We start from the raw sequence: 22,723 nt of genomic DNA on the forward strand, positions 1-22,723 counted from the left end.
GAATATCTAGGTATGATCATGTATATAGGCATCACGTCCGAGACAAGTAGACCGACTCCTGCCTGCATCTACTACTATTACTCCACTCATCGACCGCTATCCAGCATGCATCTAGAGTATTAAGTTAAAAATAGAGTAAGGCCTTAATCAAGATGACATGATGTAGAGAAATAAATTCATGCAATATGAAATAAACCCCATCTTGTTATCCTCGATGGAAATGATGCAATACGTGCCTTGTTGCCCCTTCTGTCACTGGGAAAGGACACCACAAGATCGAACCCAAAGCTAAGCACTTCTCCCTTGGAAAGAAAAACCAATCTATTAGGCCAAACCAAACTGATAATTCAAAGAGACTTGCAAAGATAACCAATCATACATAAAAGGATTTAGAGAAGATTCAAATATTATTCATAGATAGACTTGATCATAAACCCACAATTCATCGGTCTCAACGAACACATCGCAAAAAGAAGATTACATCGAATAGATCTCCACGAGAGAGGGGGAGAACATTGTATTGAGATCCAAAAAGAGAGAGGAAGCCATCTAGCTACTAACTATGGACCCGAAGGTCTGAGGTAAACTACTCACACTTCATCAGAGAGGCTATGATGATGTAGAAGCCCTCCGTGATGACGGCCCTCTCCGACGGAGCTCCGAAACAGGCCCCAAGATGGGATCTCGTGGATACAGAAAGTTGCGACAATGGAATTAGGTTTTTGGCTCCGTCTCTGATCATTTGGGGGTACGTAGATATATATAGGAGGAAGGAGTACGTCGGTGGAGCAACAGGGGGCCCACGAGGCAGGGGCGCGCCCTAGGGGGGCACCCCCCACCCTCGTGACCGCCTCTGTTACTTCTTGGAGTAGGGTCCAAGTCTCCTGGATCACGTCCGGTGAGAAAATCACGTTCCCGAAGGTTTCATTCCGTTTGGACTCCGTTTGATATTCCGTTTCTTCGAAACACTGAAATAGGCAAAAAACAGCAATTCTGGGCTGGGCCTCCGGTTAATAGGTTAGTCCCAAAAATAATATAAAAGTGGAAAATAAAGCCCAATATAGTCCAAAACAGTAGATAATATAGCATGGAGCAATAAAAAATTATAGATACGTTGGAGACGTATCAGGCATCCAAAAGCTTAATTCATGCTCGTCCTCGAGTAGGTAAATGATAAAAAGAGAATTTTTGATGCGGAGTGCTACTTGGCATAATTTCAATGCAAATCTTCTTAATTGTGGTATGAATATTCAGATTTGAAAGATTGAAGACAAAAGTTCATATTGACATAAAATAATAATACTTCAAGCATACTAACAAAGCAATTATGTCTTCTCAAAATAACATGGCCAAAGAAAGTTATCCCTACAAAATCATATGGTCTGGCTATGCTCTATATTCACCACACAAAGTATTTAAATCATGCACAACCCCGATGAAAAGCCAAGCAATTGTTTCATACTTTAACTTTTTCAAAACTTTTTCGATCTTCACGCAATACATGAGCGTGAGCCATGGATATAACACTTGTATGTGGAATAGAATGGTGGTTGTGGAGAAGACAAAAGGAGGGGAAGATAGTCTCACATCAACTAGGCGTATCAATGAGTTATGGAGATGCCCATCTATAGATATCAATGTGAGTGAGTAGGGATTGCCATGCAATGGATGCACTAGAGCTATAAGTATATGAAAGCTCATCAAAAGAAACTAAGTAGGTGTGCATCCAACTCGCTTGCTCACGAAGACCTAGGGCAATTTTGAGGAAGCCCATCATTGGAATATACAAGCCAAGTTCTATAATGAAAAATTCCCACTAGTATATGAAAGTGACAGAATGATAGCCTCTCTATCATGAAGATCATGGTGCTACTTTGAAGCACAAGTGTGGTAAAAGGATAGTAACATTGTCCCTTCTCTCTTTTTCTCTCATTTTTATTATTTGGGCCTTCTCTTTTTTTATGGCCTCTTTTTTTATTTTTATTTTATTTTTCGTCAGGAGTCTCATCCCGACTTATGGGGGAATCATAGTCTCCAACATTCTTTCCTCACTTGGGACAATGCTCTAAAACTTGATGATCATCACACTTTTATTTTTCTTACAACTCAACAATTACAAACCGATACTTAGAACAAAATATGACTCTATATGAATGCCTCCGGCGGTGTACCGGGATATGCAATGAATCAAGAGTGACATGTATGAAAGAATTATGAACGGTGGCTTTGCCACAAATATGATGTCAACTACATGATCATGCTAGCAATATGACAATGATGGAGCGTGTCATAATAAACGGAACGGTGGAAAGTTGCATGGCAATATATCTCGGAATGGCTATGGAAATGCCATGATAGGTAGGTATGGTGGCTGTTTTGAGGAAGGTATATGATGGGTGTATGATACCGAAGAAAGGTGTGCGGTATTAGAGAGGTTAGCAATGGTGGAAGGATAGGAAAAAGTGCGTATAATCCATGGACTCAACATTAGTCATAAAGAACTCATATACTTATTGCAAAAATCTAGAAGTTATCAAAGCAAAGTATTACGCGCATGCTCCTAGGGGGATAGATTGGTAGGAAAAGACCATCGCTCGTCCCCGACCGCCACTCATAAGGAAGACAATCAATAAATAAATCATGCTCCGACTTCATCACATAACGGTTCACCATAGGTGCATGCTACGGGAATCACAAACTTTAACACAAGTATTCTTTAAATTCACAACTACTCAACTAGCATGACTCAAATATTATCACCTCCATATCTCAAAACAATTATCAAGCTTCAATCTTTTCTTAGTATTCAACGCACTCAAAAGAAAGTTTCACAAATCTTGAATACCAAGCATATTAATATTAAGCAAATTACCATGCTATTAAGACTCTCAAAATAATCTAAGTGAAGCATGAGAGATCAATAGTTTCTTTAAAACAAATCCACCACCGTGCTCTAAAAGATCTAAGTGAAGCACATAGAGCAAAATTATAACGCTCAAAAAGTTATGAGTGAAGCACATAGAGCAAAACTACATAGCTCAAAAGATATAAGTGAAGCACATAGAGTATTCTATCAAATTCCAATTCATGTATGGCTCTCTCAAAAGGTGTGTACAGCAAGAATGATTGTGGCACACTAACAAACGAAGACACAAATAATACAAGACGCTTCAAGCAAAACACATATCATGTTGGTGAATAAAAATATAGCTCCAAGTAAATTACCGATGGAAGTAGACGAAAGAGGGGATGCCTTCCGGGGCATCCCCAAGCTTTGACTTTTTGGTGTCCTTGGATTATCTTGGGGTGCCATGGGCATCCCCAAGCTTAGGATCTTGCCACTCCTTGTTCCATAATCCATCAAAAGAATTCATCCAAAACTTGAAAACTTCACAACACAAAACTCAATAGAAATCTCGTGAGCTCCGTTAGAGAAAGAAAACAAAAGACCACTTCAAGGTACTGTAATGAACTCATTATTTATTTATATTGGTATTAAACCTACTGTATTCCAACTTCTATATGGATTATAAACCATTTTACTAGCCATAGATTCATCAAAATAAGCAAACAACACACGAAAAATAGAATCTGTCACAAACAGAACAGTCTGTAGTAATCTGTAACTAACGCAAACTTCTGGAACTTCAAAAAATCTACCCAAATTGGAAGACCTAGACAATTTGTTTATTGATCAGCAGAAATTGGAATCATTATTTTATCACGTTCTGGTGATTTTTAATAATTCGGGCACTGAGCGCAAAGTTTCTGGAAATTACAGCAAGATCAAATAACTATCATCCAAGAAGATCCAATAGGTCTAACTTGGCACAAACACTAATTAAAACACAAAACCACATCCAAACAGAAGGTAGATGGGTTATTTATTCCTAAACAGAAGAAAAACAAAAAAACTAAAAATAAAATTGGGTTGCCTCCCAACAAGCGCTGTCGTTTAACGCCCCTAGCTAGGCATAAAAGCGAGGATAGATCTAAGTATTGCCATCTTTGGTAGGTAATCCATAAGTGGCTCTCATGATAGTTTCATATGGAAATTTTATTTTCTTTCTAGGAAAGTGTTTCATGCCCTTTTTTAATGGAAATTTAAATCTAATATTCCCTTCCTTCATATCAATAATCGCACCAACCGTTCTAAGGAAAGGTCTACCAAGAATAATAGGGCAAGAAGGATTGCAATCTATATCAAGAACGATAAAATCTACGGGCACATAATTCCTATTTGCAACAATAATAACATCATTAATTCTTCCCATAGGTTTCTTAATAGTGGAATCCACAAGATGCAAGTTTAGAGAGCAATCATCAAGATCACGGAAATCTAGCAAATCACACAAAGTTTTGGGAATAGTGGAGACACTAGCATCCAAATCACACAAAGCATAAAACTCATGATCTTTAATTTTAATTTTAATAGTTGGTTCCCACTCATCATAGCGTTTTCTAGGGATAGAGACTTTCAACTCAAGTTTTTCTTCATAAGATTGCATCAAGGCATCAACAATATGTTCGGTAAAGGCTTTCTTTTGACTATAAGCATGAGGAGAATTTAGCACGGATTGCAACAAGGAAATACAATCAATTAGAGAGCAACTTTCATAATTAAATTCCTTGAAATCCAATATAGTGGGTTTAGCAACATCTAGGGTTTTATTTCTTTCAATCCCACTTTCATCATAAAGATCTAAATACTCCGAATTTTTGGAATGCCTTCTAGGTAAAGGAAGATCATATTCAGTTTCATCAAGATTCATATTGCAAAACAAAGATTTGATAGGAGACACATCAATAACTTTTAGATCTTCATTTGGATTTTCATAGGAATTCGGTTTAGCGGCCATCTTATTGACTAAGGTAGCTTGCATATTCGAAATTTCAGCAGTCATCTTTTCAAGACGAGCAATTTGGGATCTTATACCATCAAATTCCTTAGACATATAATCGAGCTCTTTATTCATATAACTCATAAAACTTTGTTGTTCCTTAAGCTCGTTTCTAAAGAAATTATTATGCTCAAATTGCAAAACCATAAACTTCCTAACATTGTTTTCGATCTCCTCTAACCTTTTAAGGTGAAGATCACCAAATATAGGTAGAGCCATCGCGACAAACAAGCAATCCAACACACGAGCAAACAAAAGGCAAGCGAGAAAAAGGCAAACAGAAAGAGAGAAGGAGATTGGGAGAGAGAGGGCAAATAAAACAGCAAGGGTGAAGTGGGGGAGAGGAAAACGAGAGGCAAATGGCAACTAATGTAATGCGGGAGATAGGGATTGTGATGGGTACTTGGTATGTTGACTTTTGTGCATACTCCCCGGCAACGGCGCCAGAAATTATTCTTGCTACCTCTTGAGCTTGCATTGGATTTCCCCGAAGAGGAAATGATGATGCAGCAGAGTAGCATAAGTATTTCCCTCCATTTTTGAGAACCAAGGTATCAATCCAGTAGGAGGCTACACGCAAGTCCCTCGTACCTACACAAAAACAATAGCTCAACGCAACCAATGCGATTAGGGGTTGTCAATCCCTTCACGGTCACTTACGGGAGTGAGATCTGATAGAGATGATAGATAATATTTTTGGTATTTTTGATATAGAGATGCAAAGTGAAAAGTAAAAGGCAAAGTAAAAAAGCAAAGCAAGATTAAAGTGATGGAGATTGATATGATGAGAATAGACCCGGGGGCCATAGGTTTCACTAGTGGCTTCTCTCAAGATCATAAGTATTCTACGGTGGGTGAACAAATTACTATTGAGAAATTGACAGAATTGAGCATAGTTATGAGAATATCTAGGTATGATCATGTATATAGGCATCACGTCCGAGACAAGTAGACCGACTCCTGCCTGCATCTACTACTATTACTCCACTCATCGACCGCTATCCAGCATGCATCTAGAGTATTAAGTTAAAAACAGAGTAACGCCTTAAGCAAGATGACATGATGTAGAGAGATAAATTCATGCAATATGAAATAAACCCCATCTTGTTATCCTCGATGGCAACGATGCAATACGTGCCTTGCTGCCCCTTTTGTCACTAGGAAAGGACACCGCAAGATCGAACCCAAAGCTAAGCACTTCTCCCTTGGCAACAAAAACCAATCTAGTAGGCCAAACCAAACTGATAATTCGAAGAGACTTGCAAAGATAACCAATCATACATAAAAGAATTCAGAGAAGATTCAAATATTAATCATAGATAGACTTGATCATAAACCCACAATTCATCTGTCTCAACAAACACACCGCAAAAAGAAGATTACATCGAATAGATCTCCATGAGAGAGGGGGAGAACATTGTATTGAGATCCAAAAAGAGAGAAGAAGCTATCTAGCTACTAACTATGGACCCGAAGGTCTGAGGTAAACTACTCACACTTCATCAAAGAGGCTATGATGATGTAGAAGCCCTCCGTGATGACGGCCCTCTCGGCGGAGCTCCGAAACAGGCCCCGAGATGGGATCTCGTGAAAGTTGCGGCGGTGGAATTAGGTTTTTGGCTCCGTCTCTGATCGTTTGGGGGTACGTAGGTATATATAGGAGGAAGGAGTACGTCGGTGGAGCAACTGGGGGCCCACGAGGCAGGGGGCGCGCCCTAGGGGGGCGCCCCCCACCCTCGTGACCGCCTCTGTTACTTCTTGGAGTAGGGTCCAAGTCTCCTGGATCACGTTCAGTGAGAAAATCACGTTCCCGAAGGTTTCATTCCGTTTGGACTCCGTTTGATATTCCGTTTCTTCGAAACACTGAAATAGGCAAAAAAACAACAATTCTGGGTTGGGCCTCCGGTTAATAGGTTAGTCCCAAAAATAATATAAAAGTGGAAAATAAAGCCCAATATAGTCCAAAACAGTAGATAATATAGCATGGAGCAATCAAAAGTTATAGATACGTTGGAGACGTATCAAGCGGCCACGATGACGTCCGTGGTAGTCCCCATCGGCCCCCGGGTTGCCACCAGGGAGGCCAGAGTCGAAGAAGCGGGGGCGGCCGACGTGGTTGGGAGGCTCGGGGGAGATCCTGAGGTCAAAGCCCTGGTCGTTGAAGAAAACACGGACGATGGTGCGGAGCTTGGAGGAGTCGAGACATTTGACCTTGACCCAGACCTCCTCCTCTTCGCGCAGAGAGAGTTTATCGACCACCACCACCTTGCCCAAGAGACGGGACATCTGGCGGATGACGAGCTCAGACCGTGCAATATCAGGGAGGCCGGCCACAAGAATGCTAGCGGTGTCAAGAACGGCCATGGCCTGAGCATCAAGGATCGGCTCACAGATGTCGACAACCAGCTGGTTGAGAGCGAGCGTGATCCGGCCACTGCGCATCGCTAGCCGTAGCTGACGGCATCGGGGAAGGCGACGGTGAAGATGTGGCCAACGGTGGGGGTGACCGCCCAGTCCCACTGGCGACGGTAGAGGTGGTTGAGCTCGGCCTCGATCATCTCCGGGGAGGCCACCCCGTCGACCACCGTGATGACCGCCTGGAGGGAGGGGGAGGGAGGTGGCACGTCAGGGACCTCGAGGTGGAAGAAGCCCAGCCCCTCGATGCCGTGGTCGTACATCATGAGCTCGAACATCACCGGACGGTCCGGGCACAGGAGGGCAGGGTGCCTCGGATCCTTGCAAAGGTAGCAGCACTGGGGGTTGACGCATTCGACTTGCGAGTGGCCCACCACCCCGCAATTGAAGCACGAAGGGTGGGGAAGGCCGGAGACGGGGCCCGGAGTGGAAGAGGAGCGCAGACCCGGAGGGGTAGGACCGGACTGGGCGCCCCACCCCGCGCCGCGGCGCTTCCTCTTCTTGGCGGGGCTGGAGCGTCCATGGGCAGGGCCCCCACCAGGAGCAGCAGCCACGGACGAGGGCGCGGACGCCACCGCATGAGGTGGCACGTACTTCCCGGCGGGAGGCGCCGGAGGCTGGGCGGGACTGCATGGAGAGGTCAGTCGAGAAGACCAAGGCGGGGTGGGAGATCAGGCGCGACGGGGAGCAGGGGAGGGCGAGCGGTGCCGGGAACACCAGTAACCCGAAGCAGCCGGACGGGGGGAGCGGGATCGTCCCCGTGAGTCGCGGCGGCTCGGGGAGCGGCGGCCCGCGCAACCTCCCTCCTGGAGGTCACTAAGCTCGCGATGCAGCTCGTCCTCGCGGCGAAGCGCCTCGGGCGACGGCCGAGGCGGGTCGCGCTGGTCGGACCGCTCGTCGGCGCGGCGTTTATACCGCACGCCGCCGTCGTCCCACTCCCGGGGCATCGGGGGCCGAGGCGTGCTACTTCTTGAGCATTGCGTTGGATTTCCTTGAAGAGGAAAGGATGATGCAGCAGAGTAGAGTAAGTATTTCCCTCGGTTTTTTGAGAACCAAGGTATCAATCCAGTAGGAGGCTACGCGCGAGTCCCTCGTACCTACACAAAACAAATAGCTCAATGCAACCAACGCGATTAGGGGTTGTCAATCCCTTCACGGTCACTTACGAGAGTGAGATCTCATAGAGATGATAGATAATATTTTTGGTATAAAGATGCAAAGTAAAATAAAAGGGAAAAGTAAAAAATCAAAGCAATAATAAAGTGATGGAAGATTGATATGATGAGAATAGACCCGGGGGCCATATATTTCACTAGTGGCTTCTCTCAAGAGCATAAGTATTCTACGGTGGGTGAACAATTACTGTTGAGCAATTGACAGAATTGAGCATAGTTATGAGAATATCTAGGTATGATCATGTATATAGGAATCACATCCGAGACAAGTAGACCGACTCCTGCCTGCATCTACTACTATTACTCCACTCATCGACCGCTATCCAACATGCATCTAGAGTATTAAGTTCAAGAAAACAAAGTAACGCCTTAAGCAAGATGACATGATGTAGAGTAATAAATTCATGCAATATGATAAATACACCATCTTGTTATCCTCGATGGCAACAATACAATACGTGCCTTGCTGCCCCTACTGTCACTGCGAAAGGACACCGCAAGATCGAACCCAAAGCTAAGCACTTCTCCCATTGCAAGAAAACCAATCTAGTAGGCCAAACCAAACTGATAATTCTAAGAGACTTGCAAAGATAACCAATCATACATAAAATAATTCAGAGAAGATTCAAATATTGTTCATAGATAAACTAGATCATAAACCCACAATTCATCGGTCTCAACAAACACACCGCAAAAAGAAGATTACATCGAATAGATCTCCACGAGGGAGGGGAGAACATTGTATTGAGATCCAAAAAGAGAGAATAAGCCATCTAGCTACTAACTCTATGGACTCGAAGGTCTGAGGTAAACTACTCACACTTCATCGGAGGGGCTACGGTGATGATGTAGAAGCCCTCCATGGTGGATTCCCCTTCCGGCGGAACTCCGGAACACGCCCCAAGATGGGATCTCATGGATACAGAAGGTTGCGGCGGTGGAATTAGGTTTTTGGCTCCGTATCTGATCGTTTGGGGGTACGTAGGTATACATAGGAGGAAGTAGTACGTCGGTGGAGCAAAGGAGGGCCCACGAGGCAGGGGGTGCGCCCTAGGGGGGCGCCCTCCACCCTCGTGGCCGCCTCCTTTCTTTCTTGACGGGGGGTCCAAGTCTCCTGGATCATATTCGGTGAGAAAATCACGTTCCCGAAGGTTTCATTCCGTTTGGACTCCGTTTGATATTCTGTTTCTTCGAAGCACTGAAATAGGCAAAAAAACAGCAATTCTGGGATGGGCCTCCGGTTAATAGGTTAGTTACAAAAGTAATATTAAAGTGGAAAATAAAGGCCAATATAGTCCAAAACAGTAGATAATATAGCATGGAGCAATCAAAAATTATAGATACGTTGGAGACGTATCAAGGCGCGGGAGGGGGGCGGGGGAGAAGGAGCCGCACCGGACGTCGGCCGGGAGGGAGCGGGGACGGAGGTGAGCAGCGGGGGGGGGGGGCGCAGGGGGACTCGGGGGAGCAGAGGGGATCGATCGAGAGCAGGGGGCGGCGGATGATGGGACTGGGGGAGTCAGGAGGCCCCTGGGGAGCCAGATCGAGGGCACCAGAGAGCTAGGCCTAGGGCACCCAGGTGGCCCAGCTCCCATGGGCCGATCCAGCTGAGGGGGGAGGCCCAGTCGGCGGGAGCCGAGGATGGGCCGGGCCGGGGTCCAACACACCCGGCGCGGAGGGGGCCTGGCCCAACAGGCGGCGCAGGTTGCACGCGCGTAGGGTTTCCCCTCCCGCGGAAGGCGCCGCCGCCATCGCCGGCGCGGCACCGGAGTGAGCCGGCGATCGGCGAGATGGAGCGAGGGAGGGCCGGAAACGTAACGCAGAGGAGCCGAAGGCAGCGATGAACGGCCGGAAGGGCGACAGCCGCCGCACCGGGGGCGAGGGCACAGGGCCACTGCGAACCGTGGGCGGCGTCGGGGGCGCGACCGGGCCGGCACCGGGCATCGGACGGCACCAGGAGGAGCGGGCGGCGCCCCTTTCGGAGCGTCCGGCCACGCCCTAGGCCCGAGCGCACCGGCGGTGAGCAGCCCCGGCCCTCAACGCTGCGCCTTGGCAGCCATCAGCCCGAGACAAGCTCAAGGGCAGCGCCTGCACCCGCGACGGCCGCGAGCCAGTGGCAGAACCCCGCTCCTGGGGGGCTGAGCCACCGGGCCGGCAGGGCCGCGCGGAGCGGCGCGAGGGGTGGCGCTGGAGAGGCAGGCAGGGGGAAGGGGGGCTCGTCGGCCAGATCCGCCCAGCGCAGCCGGGGGGCGGGGGGACCGGACACGGGGGCCGCGGCAGCCGACGACGGCGGAGGGGACGGAGCCACGAGGGCCGGGGAGGGACAGGCGACAGAAGCGCCGGCGAGGATGCCGGACGTCGCGGCTAGGGGAGCGCCGTCCCGGACATCGCCAGGAGAATCGCCGGAAGCCGAAGCCGCCATCCAATGCCATACACCGTTACCCAGTGATTGTTGTTATTGTTCCCTAGTGTCATGGGCTGGGGGTGTTATTTTGGTTCTAGTTTAATTTATGGCAACATTGGTTCTCCACTCTCAGATTATACATCGACAGTTTACAAACATTGGTACTGACATGACTTGGAGATGTACTGGCTACAGATTGTCGCATGGATGGAAAGTTGTATTATATCGATTTGTCAAGTTTTTACTGAATTTTGTTTCCAGGTCTTTTAACACATTCTAAGAATTTTAGAAGTCCTGTGGTATTCTAGTTAGTTTTAAATGTGCTTTGCTTCACTTTGGAAGATGTCAGTTGTTTGGATTTTAACTCTGCGATCTGCTTGAGATTTTTTTGTTTTCTTCTGAACCTTGTGCTTCTGCCTTTGACGATTTCGTTGAATTCACCATTGACGTAGGTCTTGGTTTAATTCCATCGACATGTTGTACATGCGTACTACTTTTTCTGTTGAATTATTTGATCAAATGTTTGGGTGCCAACTGATAACAGGAGATGTATACACTAAGGATGGAAAGTTTTTATTTGACCAGATTGGGTAACTTCACGCTGAATTTTGTTTTCAGGGGCAAGAGCTCATTGCGAGCATTAACACCATTTACTCGTTCAAAAATTCAGAAAGTCAGCCCTATTCTAGTGATTCTGTACACAATCTAACCCAGCGCTGATGGTGACACTTTCATGGCCTGATGTGGGGTTATGGAACTTCGAAATATACCTGGTCGTTGCTATTTCATTTCATATAATTTCTTGTCACTTATCGGTTGATGAGATATTAATTTCAAGACATGCAAAATTATGTTTCTGCTGAGAAAAACTGTTACTAAATTGTTCCCCTGTAGCAACTTTGTCTCATTTTTATTAAGTGCCTTTTACAATTCAGTAGCAAGGATATAAGGGGAGTTTGTTAAGTTGTAAAGATTGAATTTTTAAATGTTCCACAACATATTATTTCAATATAACAAACCCTGCCTACCTAACAAAATTTTTAAACAAAGAGGATTGTGGATGGAGGGGTTTGGGGTATTAAGGGGTTCTGAGGGGATCGGTTGGAAGGAAGGGATTCACCCAGTCCCCTGAAATCCTCCCCCCCCCCCCCCCCCCCAACCCTCCCTAATCCACTTCTACCAAACAAAGCCTTATTAAGGGGTTGGGCTGGTTGCTTATGTGCCAATCAGGAGAATTTTTCTAGACCTTCCAATTGCCATCCAACGGCTAAGCCCCACAGCCCGTTTTTTCCTTTTCTTCTGATGAGACGCGGTGCGGTTTTACCCCCCTTTTTAGTACACCTGTCTATAAGAGATGGATTAATGCACAAAGCTTACCATCTTTTTTTAACTCAATATAATCACAAATGCTTGCATACACGTAAATGCAATCACCTCTATGAATACGCACGTGCACATATCCGAGATAATGAGCCGGCACATCATTTTAAGATTGATGAATTCGCCACATAAAGCTTGTTTGTCGACGGGGACGTCTTTTCTCACTTAACGAACATCGCCGAAAAGATTGAAATAAATCGGCCATCAGATTGCATAGCTTTTTTTGTGGGAACGGATTGCATAGTTATTTCTACAGAAAAAAAAGTGTAGAAGCTTAGTTTCCTGCCATACCGGGGTAATTTAATTAGGACTGTGATATTTGACACACGTGTACCATATAAGCAAAACTGCTACACCTCTACTTCTTTCATTTTAAAGTACCATACGATCCCTCGTTCTTTGACATCGCCTCCTCCCAAACGACCCCGCAGACTAGCCCGAGAAACCTGCTTCTCCCACACATCTCGGGCGCCCACCCCCGAGAAAACTGCCACTTCTTCACGTCTATCACATGATTTCTCCTCAGGACAAAGTTACCATGGTATTCGTATGCAAGTTATCAGGCATGTGTTGCATAACTTACCGTGCTATTTACATAGAACGTACGAGGTATCTATGCTTCAACAACTACATCCCTTCAAAGTTACCACTGTATTTTGTACACAAGTTATAAGGTCTTCGATGTGTAAAATACCGTGGTACTTACACATAAGTTATCAGGGTATATGTACATCAACCTCCCCCGATCAAAGTTACCATGAGGGATTGTACATGAGTTACCGGGTCTACAGTTGGTATATTATCATGGTACTTGCACCTAAAAATCTGGGTGTTTCGGTAGCTTTTTCCATAGGTCAAAAATTACCACGATGTTTTTGCGTAACTTATCACGCCTATAGCACGTGTGCCCCTCATGACACTAAACATTATATGACTTTCCCATGGCATGCCATGTGTTGTGTTCATCCAAGAGGCCCACGCGCGAGGCGACTGTATGTTTTTAACAACTTAGTTTCCTTCGGTAAAAAAGCTACCAACATGTTTATATTGCAAGTTATCGGTTATGCGGTGCTTATATTATCATGTTATTTACACACAAAAAATATTGGGGATGTTTTGAACAACTTTTTCCCGGGACAAAAAGTTATCATGGTGATTCTAGGTAACCTATCAAGCCCGTAGTGCTTAAAATATCATGCTATTTACACAAAATTTATCAGGGGTATGTTTCAGCAAATACCCCCCCACCCACCCACGGGTCAAAAACTTATCATGGTGTTTAGTTATCGCAGTGCATATGTTTTCATGCTATTTACACATAAAAATGCCAGGGGAGGGAGGTATACTACCGTACTATTTACACAGAAGATACCGGAGTATATTTTCAAAAAAAAATCCCTACGGTCAAAGTTGCCATGGTGTTTTTACCTCAGTTATCAGATGTGCGCTGCGTATATTACCATCTATTTATACATAAATTATCGGATATCTTTTCACATTTGTCTTCCCCAATGGTTAAAGTTACCACACTGTTTGTATCTAAATTGTCAGGTCTATGGCGTGAATGTTATCGTGCTATTTACAGAAATTACCGGGGGGCGGGTTCAACAAATTTATTCCCAATGATCAAAGTTACCACGAACATGTCAAAAACAGTATTTCCCTTAGCTTGCTCAACAATGAGTGTCATAGATGAGGTGGTTAGCTCCCTTTGTTGATTACCTACAGACCAGAGATCAAATCCTAGTCCAAGCATTATTTTTGCCGAAAATGGGGAAGGCGCGTGGGCCATAATTGACGATTAGGAAAATTAGGAAGGCAAGGCGTGCGAGAAAGGAAAGAAATTGGGGGAGGACGTGCGGGAAAGGAAGGAGATCGGGGCCTGGAAGGAAGGAGATCGGGAGAGAACTGATGGCGCTGGATGCGTGTGGCAGTTTCGCAATCTGCCACACGGTTGCCATATACATATTTCGATTTAATTATGATGTGTGTTAATTTCAGTTCAATATCGACTCGGTGTAGTTTCTTGTATAGATCGGTTTAGTCCATCGGGGGGTCGCGACAAGGGCTAGGACAATTTCTAATAATTAACGCCGATGAAATTTCGAGCATCCCCTGCAACCTCCTTTCTGAAAACGGGGGCATAATCTTGCCTCATTTCTTGGCTAAGAAGAATGGTACTCATTTAATTAGTGAAAGACTAGGCGAAAACTGACAAACACCCATAGCGAGCGATTGTCATAGGACAAGACAATCTCGAGGGCACGCACCACCGATCTAGCACACGACATATACACTAGACACACCTCGTTGAAGAACACCATCGAGATTGGACACAAGCATCACGACCATCGGTCCTCCTCAAGCAAATGACTCCGACTTCACCGCACATGACCATCGACAACGCCAGCCCTGCAACAGTTGCATGATGTCACAATAAGATCTGCCAAGCACGTGCTGACGACAAGGCAACTCCGATTCTGGAGGCGAGCTACAAAGGAGACAGATGCAAGGTCGTCGCCGCGAAGAATTGTCAAGCTGGATGACCCGTCGCCGGTCATCGCCCGGACCTTGCCGCCGCAACTCCAACTTCATGATAACAAATAGACTACGACGACACGCCGAAAAACCGACTACACTGCACTGAAGCTGTAGCGCTGCGACATGGCCATCTCTTCTTCTTCTTCTTCTTCTTCTTCTTTTTTTAGCTTGGGGAAACGACATGGCCATCTCAATGGGATGCAATCGAGTGAAGGTGAAAACTCCGGAGGTCACTTGAGAAAAAGAGACTGCCGAGAAAAAGAAATGGAGGCCGGTGCACAGAGCATGGTTTGGTTACAGATCGTTAAGATGTCTCTTTAGACATGGTCTGCTACCATCACCAAAACTTTGCAATGGAAGGAGTAACAGAGAAAATGACATAAGTGGCCACAGAAAATGAGAAGGCCCGTGTGAAAGCAAAAATAAATAAATAAATTGCGGAGATTCAGCCTCGGCGAAACCTGACCGCCATTCCCCTTTGTTGCATTGGAAATATTCTTCTGTGGAGATGAACAGAACCAAGTGCCGTGACCATGGTTGCTATCGCCTACAGCCTGAGCATGCAGAGCTTAATTACTTCAGGATACAAAAAAATAGCAGGGCGCAGAAAGTAGGCGAAAGATGAAGCAAGCCGCACCTCCACAGATCAGTCTCCCCCATCCTCCAGGCATTTTGAATACGGTCGCCGTCGAAGTTCTGATCGTCTGAATACAGATCTCATGCTATAGACATGCGCAATGCCATGTTCCATGTACGTGCCGGACTGGAATTCAGTAAGGTTTGGTTTGCATCATCAAAGTGTACTTCTTTTACACTATCTGGATGAGAACAAAAGGTTGTGTTTGGATTCCTAGTCATACACCACTACTTTACCCTTGTTACTCATGATCAAAGTGCAGGCGCATTCACAAAAAATGGTCTCTCACCAAACAGCTGTGGAAACATGGCTCAGACAAAATTTGAATTGCCAATGGTGGCCTGTCCCACATGCCATAGATATAAGAGGGGGATCAAGTTCACAAAAAGTTTGGTCACCCACCCGTTCTGGCAAAAAGTAGGCAACAATCCTGCAAAAAATAAATAAATCCACAGGCCATGCCAAACGCTGAAGTTAGAACCAATCCCAAATGGTGGTCAAATTGCTTTGAGTATCACGGAAACTGGCATGCATAACCATGTTGAACACAAGGAAACAAATAATAGGATTTCTTTACTTACCAGGCCAATGAATGATGAGTCCATAACAGAGACAAAAATCAGATATGCACCAGGATGAACAAAGATCATATACTACGTCACGTGCTGCACTCGCCTAAAGAAAAGGATGACAAGTGGGGTTCAGTCCAAATGCAACAATGGATTATTATTAATTTTTTGAAAAATTGTGGTGTTCTTCCGTCTAGATAGTCAATGGCTCAGTATAGGCTTGAAGGTTTAGATGCCCAAAGCCAGTAAAAACACAAACATGTATGTTTAGCTTCCTTGTTGTGTTTTATATCATCTAAACCGTCAGTGTAAGATACACGCTCCATATGACTCATGTTGCTCTTTCAAAAACAAGTATAGAGGAAACTGTATGACGGCTCATGTATACTCTTACCTGCAAACAGGCACAGAACCACTACCTATAAGCTTGTACCTTTGTATAGCTGACATTGGGGCTTCAGACAACACATACTCATGAACTACTTCAGGGTCTACTTGCAGGTCACATTGTTGTGGATGGCATTGCCAGTCTGCTGTATCCACTGTCAGTTTGTTCTGCTCTACATCACCAGAAATCACCACAAGAGCAGGCACCAGATTTGAAGTGGTGGAACCTGCTGCAGTCTCGCATGATGATCTCCCTGTCCTCAATCGCCGACACCATCTTCATCACCACATGGCAGTCCCCACAGACCCGCAGGTTTTTGACAATCTGTAGGGGCGTCCCTGGTGGTGTAGCTATCAGACCAAAGGCAAGAGCCAGCCGCTCACTGTGCGTGACCAGCATGGCTTCCTTCTGCTCTTCTGCCATGTCATGGAGCACAAAGCTCGTGTTCGGACAGTAACCCTCCTGCTTCAACCTGGCTGTCATCGCCTTCAGCTTTGCGTATATCTGGTCGGACAGAGGGTGCGATTTGTCGGAGGCTATAAAGGAATGGACCTTGTTCTTGATCTGAATCCAGCTGGATCCAGCTTCCTTCTTCACCTTTTTAGAATCCATGAGCTTCCTCACTTCATCCCTCTCTTTCCACCTCCCTGCGGACGCATAGATGTTGGAGAGCAGCACGTATGTAGCCGAATCGAGCGGTTCAAGCGATAGCAGCTTCTCTGCGGCCAGCTTCCCAAGCTCAACATTCTTGTGAACTCTGCATGCGCCTAGCAGTGTGCGCCATACCATTGCACCCGCTGGGAAAGGCATGTCTCCGATAAGGTTCATTGTTTCATCCAACTTGCCTGCGCGGCTGTAGAGATCCACCATGCACGCATAATGCTCCATGGTGGGACTGATCTTGTGGTCTCTAACCATGGAATCGAAGTATCGCTGGCCTTCTTGTACAAGTCCAGCATGAGTGCATCCTATGATAACCGCGAGGAATGTGACGCCATCCATCTCGACGCCTGCAGCTTCCATCTGACAGAATGTATCAAGGGCCTCCTTGCTGTAACCGTGCTGCGCATACCCTGATATCATCGAGTTCCATGACACCAAGTCTCTCTCTGTCTGCCTCTCAAAGACACTTCGAGCACTGTCAATGCTCCCTTTTCTTGCATACATGCTGACAAGTGCGCTGCCCACGCAGACAGCGTCCTGGTATCTGTATTTGATCGAAACAGCGTGGAACTGCCTACCCTGGTCAACCCCAGCGGTGGGACTAGCACATGCATCGATGACACTAGAGATAGTAAACTCATTTGGCTTCATGCCTTGCATGGACATCTCCATGAACACATTTGTGGCACCATCGCAGTCGCCAGCTTGGGAATAGCACGACAACATTGCAGACCATGCAACAACGTCCTTCTGGTCAATGGTTTCAAATATAGAGAGGGCTTCTCCAGTGCTTCCAAGCTTTGAGTATGAGGCAAGAAGTGCAGTCCCAACAGACGGTGCATGCTGGTAGTTGGTTTTGATGATCTGGGCATGAATCTGGGGAGGCAAGACTGGCAGTGATGTTGTGAGCATCGTCGAGTAGGTGAATTCATTTGGCTTGACATTGTCTTCTCTCATTCTGCTAAAGAGTGAGGCAGCAAGAGGAATATCACCGTTCTGAATGCACCCGCCTATCATAGCAGTCCATGAAACGACACTCTGAGATCCTGGCATCAGCAAGAAAATGTTGAAAGCATCATCCAGTTCACCGCATTTGCTGTAGGCATCCATAATGGCTGTCATGACATTGCCATCTGAACTGAACCCATGTTTTAGCACACAGCTGTGGAGCTGCCGTGCCAGGGCCAGCTGTTTGAGGTTTGCACATAGCTTGATCACCGTCGAGTAGGTCGACTGTGACAGCTTCGCCATGCTTGCTCGCGAGTCATGGAACAGCTGCAGGGCCTCCACCTCACACCCATTCAACAGAAGGCCTGCCATCAACGTGTTCCACGACACCATGTCCCTGGTCTCCATGCCACAGAACACAGCCTTGGCTTCTTCAACCAGCCCGCACTTTGCGTACATGTTCATCAGGGAATTGCAAACGAACACGGTCGAGCGGCATCCGAACTTGACCGACTGAGCATGCACGCGCCGCCCGAGCTCGAGCGCGCCCTGGCCCGCCACCGCGGAGAGGACGCTCGTGAACGTGAACGGGTTAGGCCATACCCCCTCGGCGCGCATCCTGAAGAAGAGCGCCATGGCGTCCGAGTGCGCCCCGGCCTGCGCATAACCAGTGAGCAACGACGTCCATGTGCCGACGTTCCTCTTTGGCATCCCCTCGAACACCAGCCTCCCGTCCTCCACGCCACCGCACTTCGTGTACGCGTCGACGAGCGCCGTGCCGACTCCGACGTCGGCCCGGTCGAGCCCGCACTTGACGCAGAGGCAATGCAGCTGCTCCCCGATGGCCCTGCAGCCGCCCGGCATCGCCCCGCACGCCTTGAGAGCGCAGGACAGCATGGCGCCGTCGAGGTGTTCGCCGCCGAGGCGCCGTGCGGCCGAGAAATGGCCCAGCGCCTCCCGCCCCATCCCGCGCCGCGCGCACTCGACGAGGGCGTTCCGGCTGGAGCCGGAGCTGGCCCCCGCCGCGTCGTCCCGGCCGGGAATTCCGTCGAACGCCCCGCGGGCGCTCCGGGTGTTGGGGCGAGCTGCGCCATCCTCCTCCAGCCGGGCCGACGAGGCGCGCGTGGCCAGCCGCTGCCGGGACGCGAAGGCCCGGGGCAGAGCTGGGAGCGCCGTCCTCAGCGCCATGCTACCTCGCTTCGTCGCTGGAGTCCATGGCGGCGAGCCGGCGACGCGCGTGGCGGTGGGGAGTGGGAGTGGGAGTGAGGAGAGTCGGGGCTAGACCAGACCAGTCGGTTTGACTTTTGGCTCGCGGTGCCTGGGCCGATAGGAGTTGGCGCGGCCGGACCCGGACCCGGCCCACACCGGACGAGCCCAAACAGAATGGCCACCACCTCCGCCTATTACGCAGTGGCGGCCGGCGGCGGGGACGCGGCGTCGCCGTGCCGGGGCGCCCCTCTCAGGCCACGGCCTCCCCCGCATCGCCTCGCCTTCCTCTCCCGGGCGCCCGCTCGGCGGGCCTCGATCTCGCTGCCGCCGGGGCCTCGCCGGGCGGGTCTGACAGCGGCGACCGCGGAGGGGAGGGCGGGGACGGGGATGGAGGACGAGGAGGAGGGGCCGGCGTGGGTGGAGCTGGAGCCGATCGGCGGCGAGGAGCAGCTGGACCGGGCCCTCGCCGAGGCCCAGCAGCGCGGCGTCCCCATCGTCGTGTTCTGGTAAACTACCTGCCTCCCTATGGTTTGCTCTGAATTTTAACTAGGTCCCGATTAGGACAGGATGAAATGGGTTATCATGAATCATGCTTCAGCTAACTTGGATTAGGCTTCAATGCTTCACGGTTGTGTGGCCTTATGGGGGTAGAAATATCGCATCTTGGATGAAAAGGGGCTCATCTAGTTACCCTGTGTATGGCTCTTGGTAGCTCTTGGTCAGCTCTGAGTGGTGATTGGAGAGCTCACCTTCAGTTTTACCCATAAAGCGCGTTGTCGTGTGCGACCCTTCTAGCGACTTGTTTCGGTACCGGCGTCTAAACTCTGCCAAATCTTGGTGGTTGTGTGATGTGTATTTGGAAGACTTGTTTTTCCGAAATGCAACAATAAGCAGCTCACCCTGCACATTCCATTTTGCTGTTGTTGTAGCCAGTAGTTAGGTTCAGTGTCTCTTCTCCTGGTTCATATCTTAGGCGGATCCGCATGTCGCTTACATGTATTATGTTTACCACATAAATACAGTATCATTGCTACAAGGTGTTTCGTCATATATACTCTTGTACAAAAGTACTTCAATACTAATGTGCAGTTTATCACCTTTTTTACATCAGTTTCGGCAGTAGGTTCCGTAAATGGATTGCCAGATGTATTTCAAGTAGTTGTCTGACATAGTGATGACTGTCAAAATTATCCCACGGTGTCTTACAGTCTGGGTTGAGAATAAATACCAGCATTTGCAATATGCAGGACGGCAAGTTGGTGCAGGAAATGTATATATCTGAAGCCTAAGCTGGAAAAGTTGGCGGCAGAGTACTATCCGAGGTTAGAGCTTTGGTTGCCATGTTGACAAAGTACTGCACCTCTGGAGTTGTTATCGACAAATTTATGATCTCTGTCATTATTTGCTCTGCAGAATCCGGTTTTACTGCGTCGACGTCAATGCTGTTCCACAGAAGCTCGTGAATCGTGCAGGAGTAACGGTAAGTATCTGCCGTGTGTTGAGTTGGTTCTGCTGTACTTGCGCTCATTAACGAACAATGATATCAGAACCTTTTCTTGACGCTCAAGTGTGCTTTCTTGTTAGCAAACAGCCCAAACCCGTTTCATTTTTGTATCTTTTGTTGGAACTTCTCGGCGTTCTTTCTTGGTCTCTGTTCCCTATTTTGGAGGAAATGGTTCCTCTGTGTTGCCCCTGGAAACTTTGCTTTCAGTTGCCGGCTTCCTGCAACTTGTACCTACTACCCAAGCGTTTCTTTCTTAGCCGTATGCACATATCCTGTAGCTTTGGTAACAACAAAGCATACCAAGGATGGCCCCATCATGCGTTTGGCTTCATCGTTATCTTGTCCTGCAACAATTAAATACATGTTGGCCTATATTGGGATCTCAAGTGGATATATTTATCTAAGCGCTAATGCCTTCTTTTGTCCAATCTATGTGATCCTTTATGCGGGACTCGAGCAGAAGATGCCTTCCATACAGGTACAAGTAAAGCTTGTTTCTTTCTTTATGGTCTCCATCTCGGCGTTGTGTTTCCTGAGGCCGCTGTTTCTTGTCCTGTAAAGATGTGGAGCGACTCCCGGAAGCAGGCCGAGGTGATCGGCGGGCACGAGTCGTGGATGGTGATCGAGGATGTTCGGAGGATGGTCGAGCAGGAGGAATGAATGATCCAACGCGGCGATGGTTTCCGTGGCACGACCGGCCTTTCACACCGCGGTAAAATGGAGGAAACAAGATAAGAGGCGGAGTGGAGAAAACAAGATCGAGATTGAGCTATATGTGTCCAGTTTTGTATAATCATCGCCGCGCGGACGCCTAGGGTTCTTGCTGGGATGGGGGCTTCGCTTGCTGGGGTCCTCTCTAGGATTTAGAGGATTGGAGGGACATGCTCTTGATGTATCTATCTATTTTGAGTTTCTGAGATCAGAAGGCTTTCCATTAGTCATCGTTGTAGCAATAAAATAATATCCAATCAATGACCTTGCAGAGAATTAGAATACATGCTGGGTGCTTTGGTGCCAATTATTCCGTGGTGTCCACTTTGAACTAGTTGCACAGATGGATAAACAGAATATAATTGCAAGGCTTTTATTTGTTAGAAAGAAATTAAGTTACTGTTTTTTTTCAGGATTAGCATACAATTATGTCTCCCTCTTGGCCTGAATCAGTCAAAACACAAGAGTGTGCTTGCTAATTAGAGAGGGGTGGGAGTATTTTAATTTGCAAGTGGTGGCAGCCTTGTACATGGATGCTTTAATAGGAGTATTTAGGTTAGCTGCCCATGGATATATGTTCATACTTTTCTAAAAGAATATATTATTTCCATACTATATTCTCTCCAATCACAAACAGTAGCTGGATGTTTTCTCTGCCTATAGTATTTCTTAATATGATTGCAACCTCAGCACCTTCTTGTGTCTGTCAATTTTTTTATTAAATGAAATTACCCACTACCTTTCTTTACACCCTGTAATTCAGGATGGATGACAAGAACAGACCCCAGAAGGACTGTCTGTCTGTTGGTTTGGCTTTTCTTTGACTATATACTAGTACTGGTTTATATTTTTCAAATCAATTTATGTACGTAGATTAAACATTTTAGAAAAGGGAAAAAAAGAACATCAGAAGGTCATGATTTTTCTTCATCAGATGGACGGCGGCGCCCACCTGTCAGTCGCAGCCCCAACAGAAACGATAGGGATAGGCCGACAGGGCGCCTGATGCGCAGTCAGCCCACGAGATTTCCGTTTCGAGCATGAGATTTCTGATGAGGAGTAGTTCGTTAAGAGGGCGCTGTAAGATTCGTGCGGGGTTCCATCGGACGGCGCACGCGGCCCGCAGAGGCGGCCAGATGGGTCCCCTGGCCGGGAACACACACAAAAATCACACGTCCCCCTCGCTGCCTCATTGGCCTCTCCTCCACGCGGCAGCCGCTTTTACAAAATTTCCACACCTCGGGGTGTGATTTATGTCTTTTTGGTTGCAGCAGAGGA

At 47.2% G+C, this 22,723-nt stretch overlaps 2 protein-coding genes across 3 annotated transcripts; one reads left to right on the plus strand and one right to left on the minus strand.

Moving 5' to 3' along the window:
• Positions 1–14,537: 14,537 nt before the first annotated feature.
• Positions 14,538–19,414, minus strand: LOC123129013 (pentatricopeptide repeat-containing protein At2g27610). Of its 2 annotated transcripts, none has more exons than XM_044549146.1 (4): positions 16,456–19,414; positions 16,035–16,128; positions 15,454–15,883; positions 14,538–15,370 (listed from the first exon to the last, which is right to left on the minus strand). In XM_044549146.1, the coding sequence occupies exon 1, from the start codon at positions 19,207–19,209 to the stop codon at positions 16,588–16,590; it is 2,622 nt and encodes an 873-aa protein (XP_044405081.1). In that variant the 5' UTR covers positions 19,210–19,414; the 3' UTR covers positions 14,538–15,370; positions 15,454–15,883; positions 16,035–16,128; positions 16,456–16,587. The 2 variants fall into 2 exon arrangements, with proteins under 2 accessions (XP_044405081.1, XP_044405080.1); XM_044549145.1 differs by having other exon boundaries at positions 14,541–15,370; positions 16,417–19,414.
• On the plus strand, positions 19,366–21,752 carry LOC123129014 (thioredoxin-like 3-2, chloroplastic). The gene is made up of 5 exons (XM_044549147.1): positions 19,366–19,736; positions 20,478–20,552; positions 20,644–20,710; positions 21,195–21,212; positions 21,296–21,752. The coding sequence occupies exons 1-5, from the start codon at positions 19,405–19,407 to the stop codon at positions 21,392–21,394; spliced, it is 591 nt and encodes a 196-aa protein (XP_044405082.1). The 5' UTR covers positions 19,366–19,404; the 3' UTR covers positions 21,395–21,752.
• Positions 21,753–22,723: the final 971 nt, after the last annotated feature.

The sequence above is a fragment of the Triticum aestivum genome, chromosome 6A (assembly GCF_018294505.1).
Source record: "Triticum aestivum cultivar Chinese Spring chromosome 6A, IWGSC CS RefSeq v2.1, whole genome shotgun sequence".
Lineage (NCBI taxonomy): Eukaryota > Viridiplantae > Streptophyta > Magnoliopsida > Poales > Poaceae > Triticum > Triticum aestivum.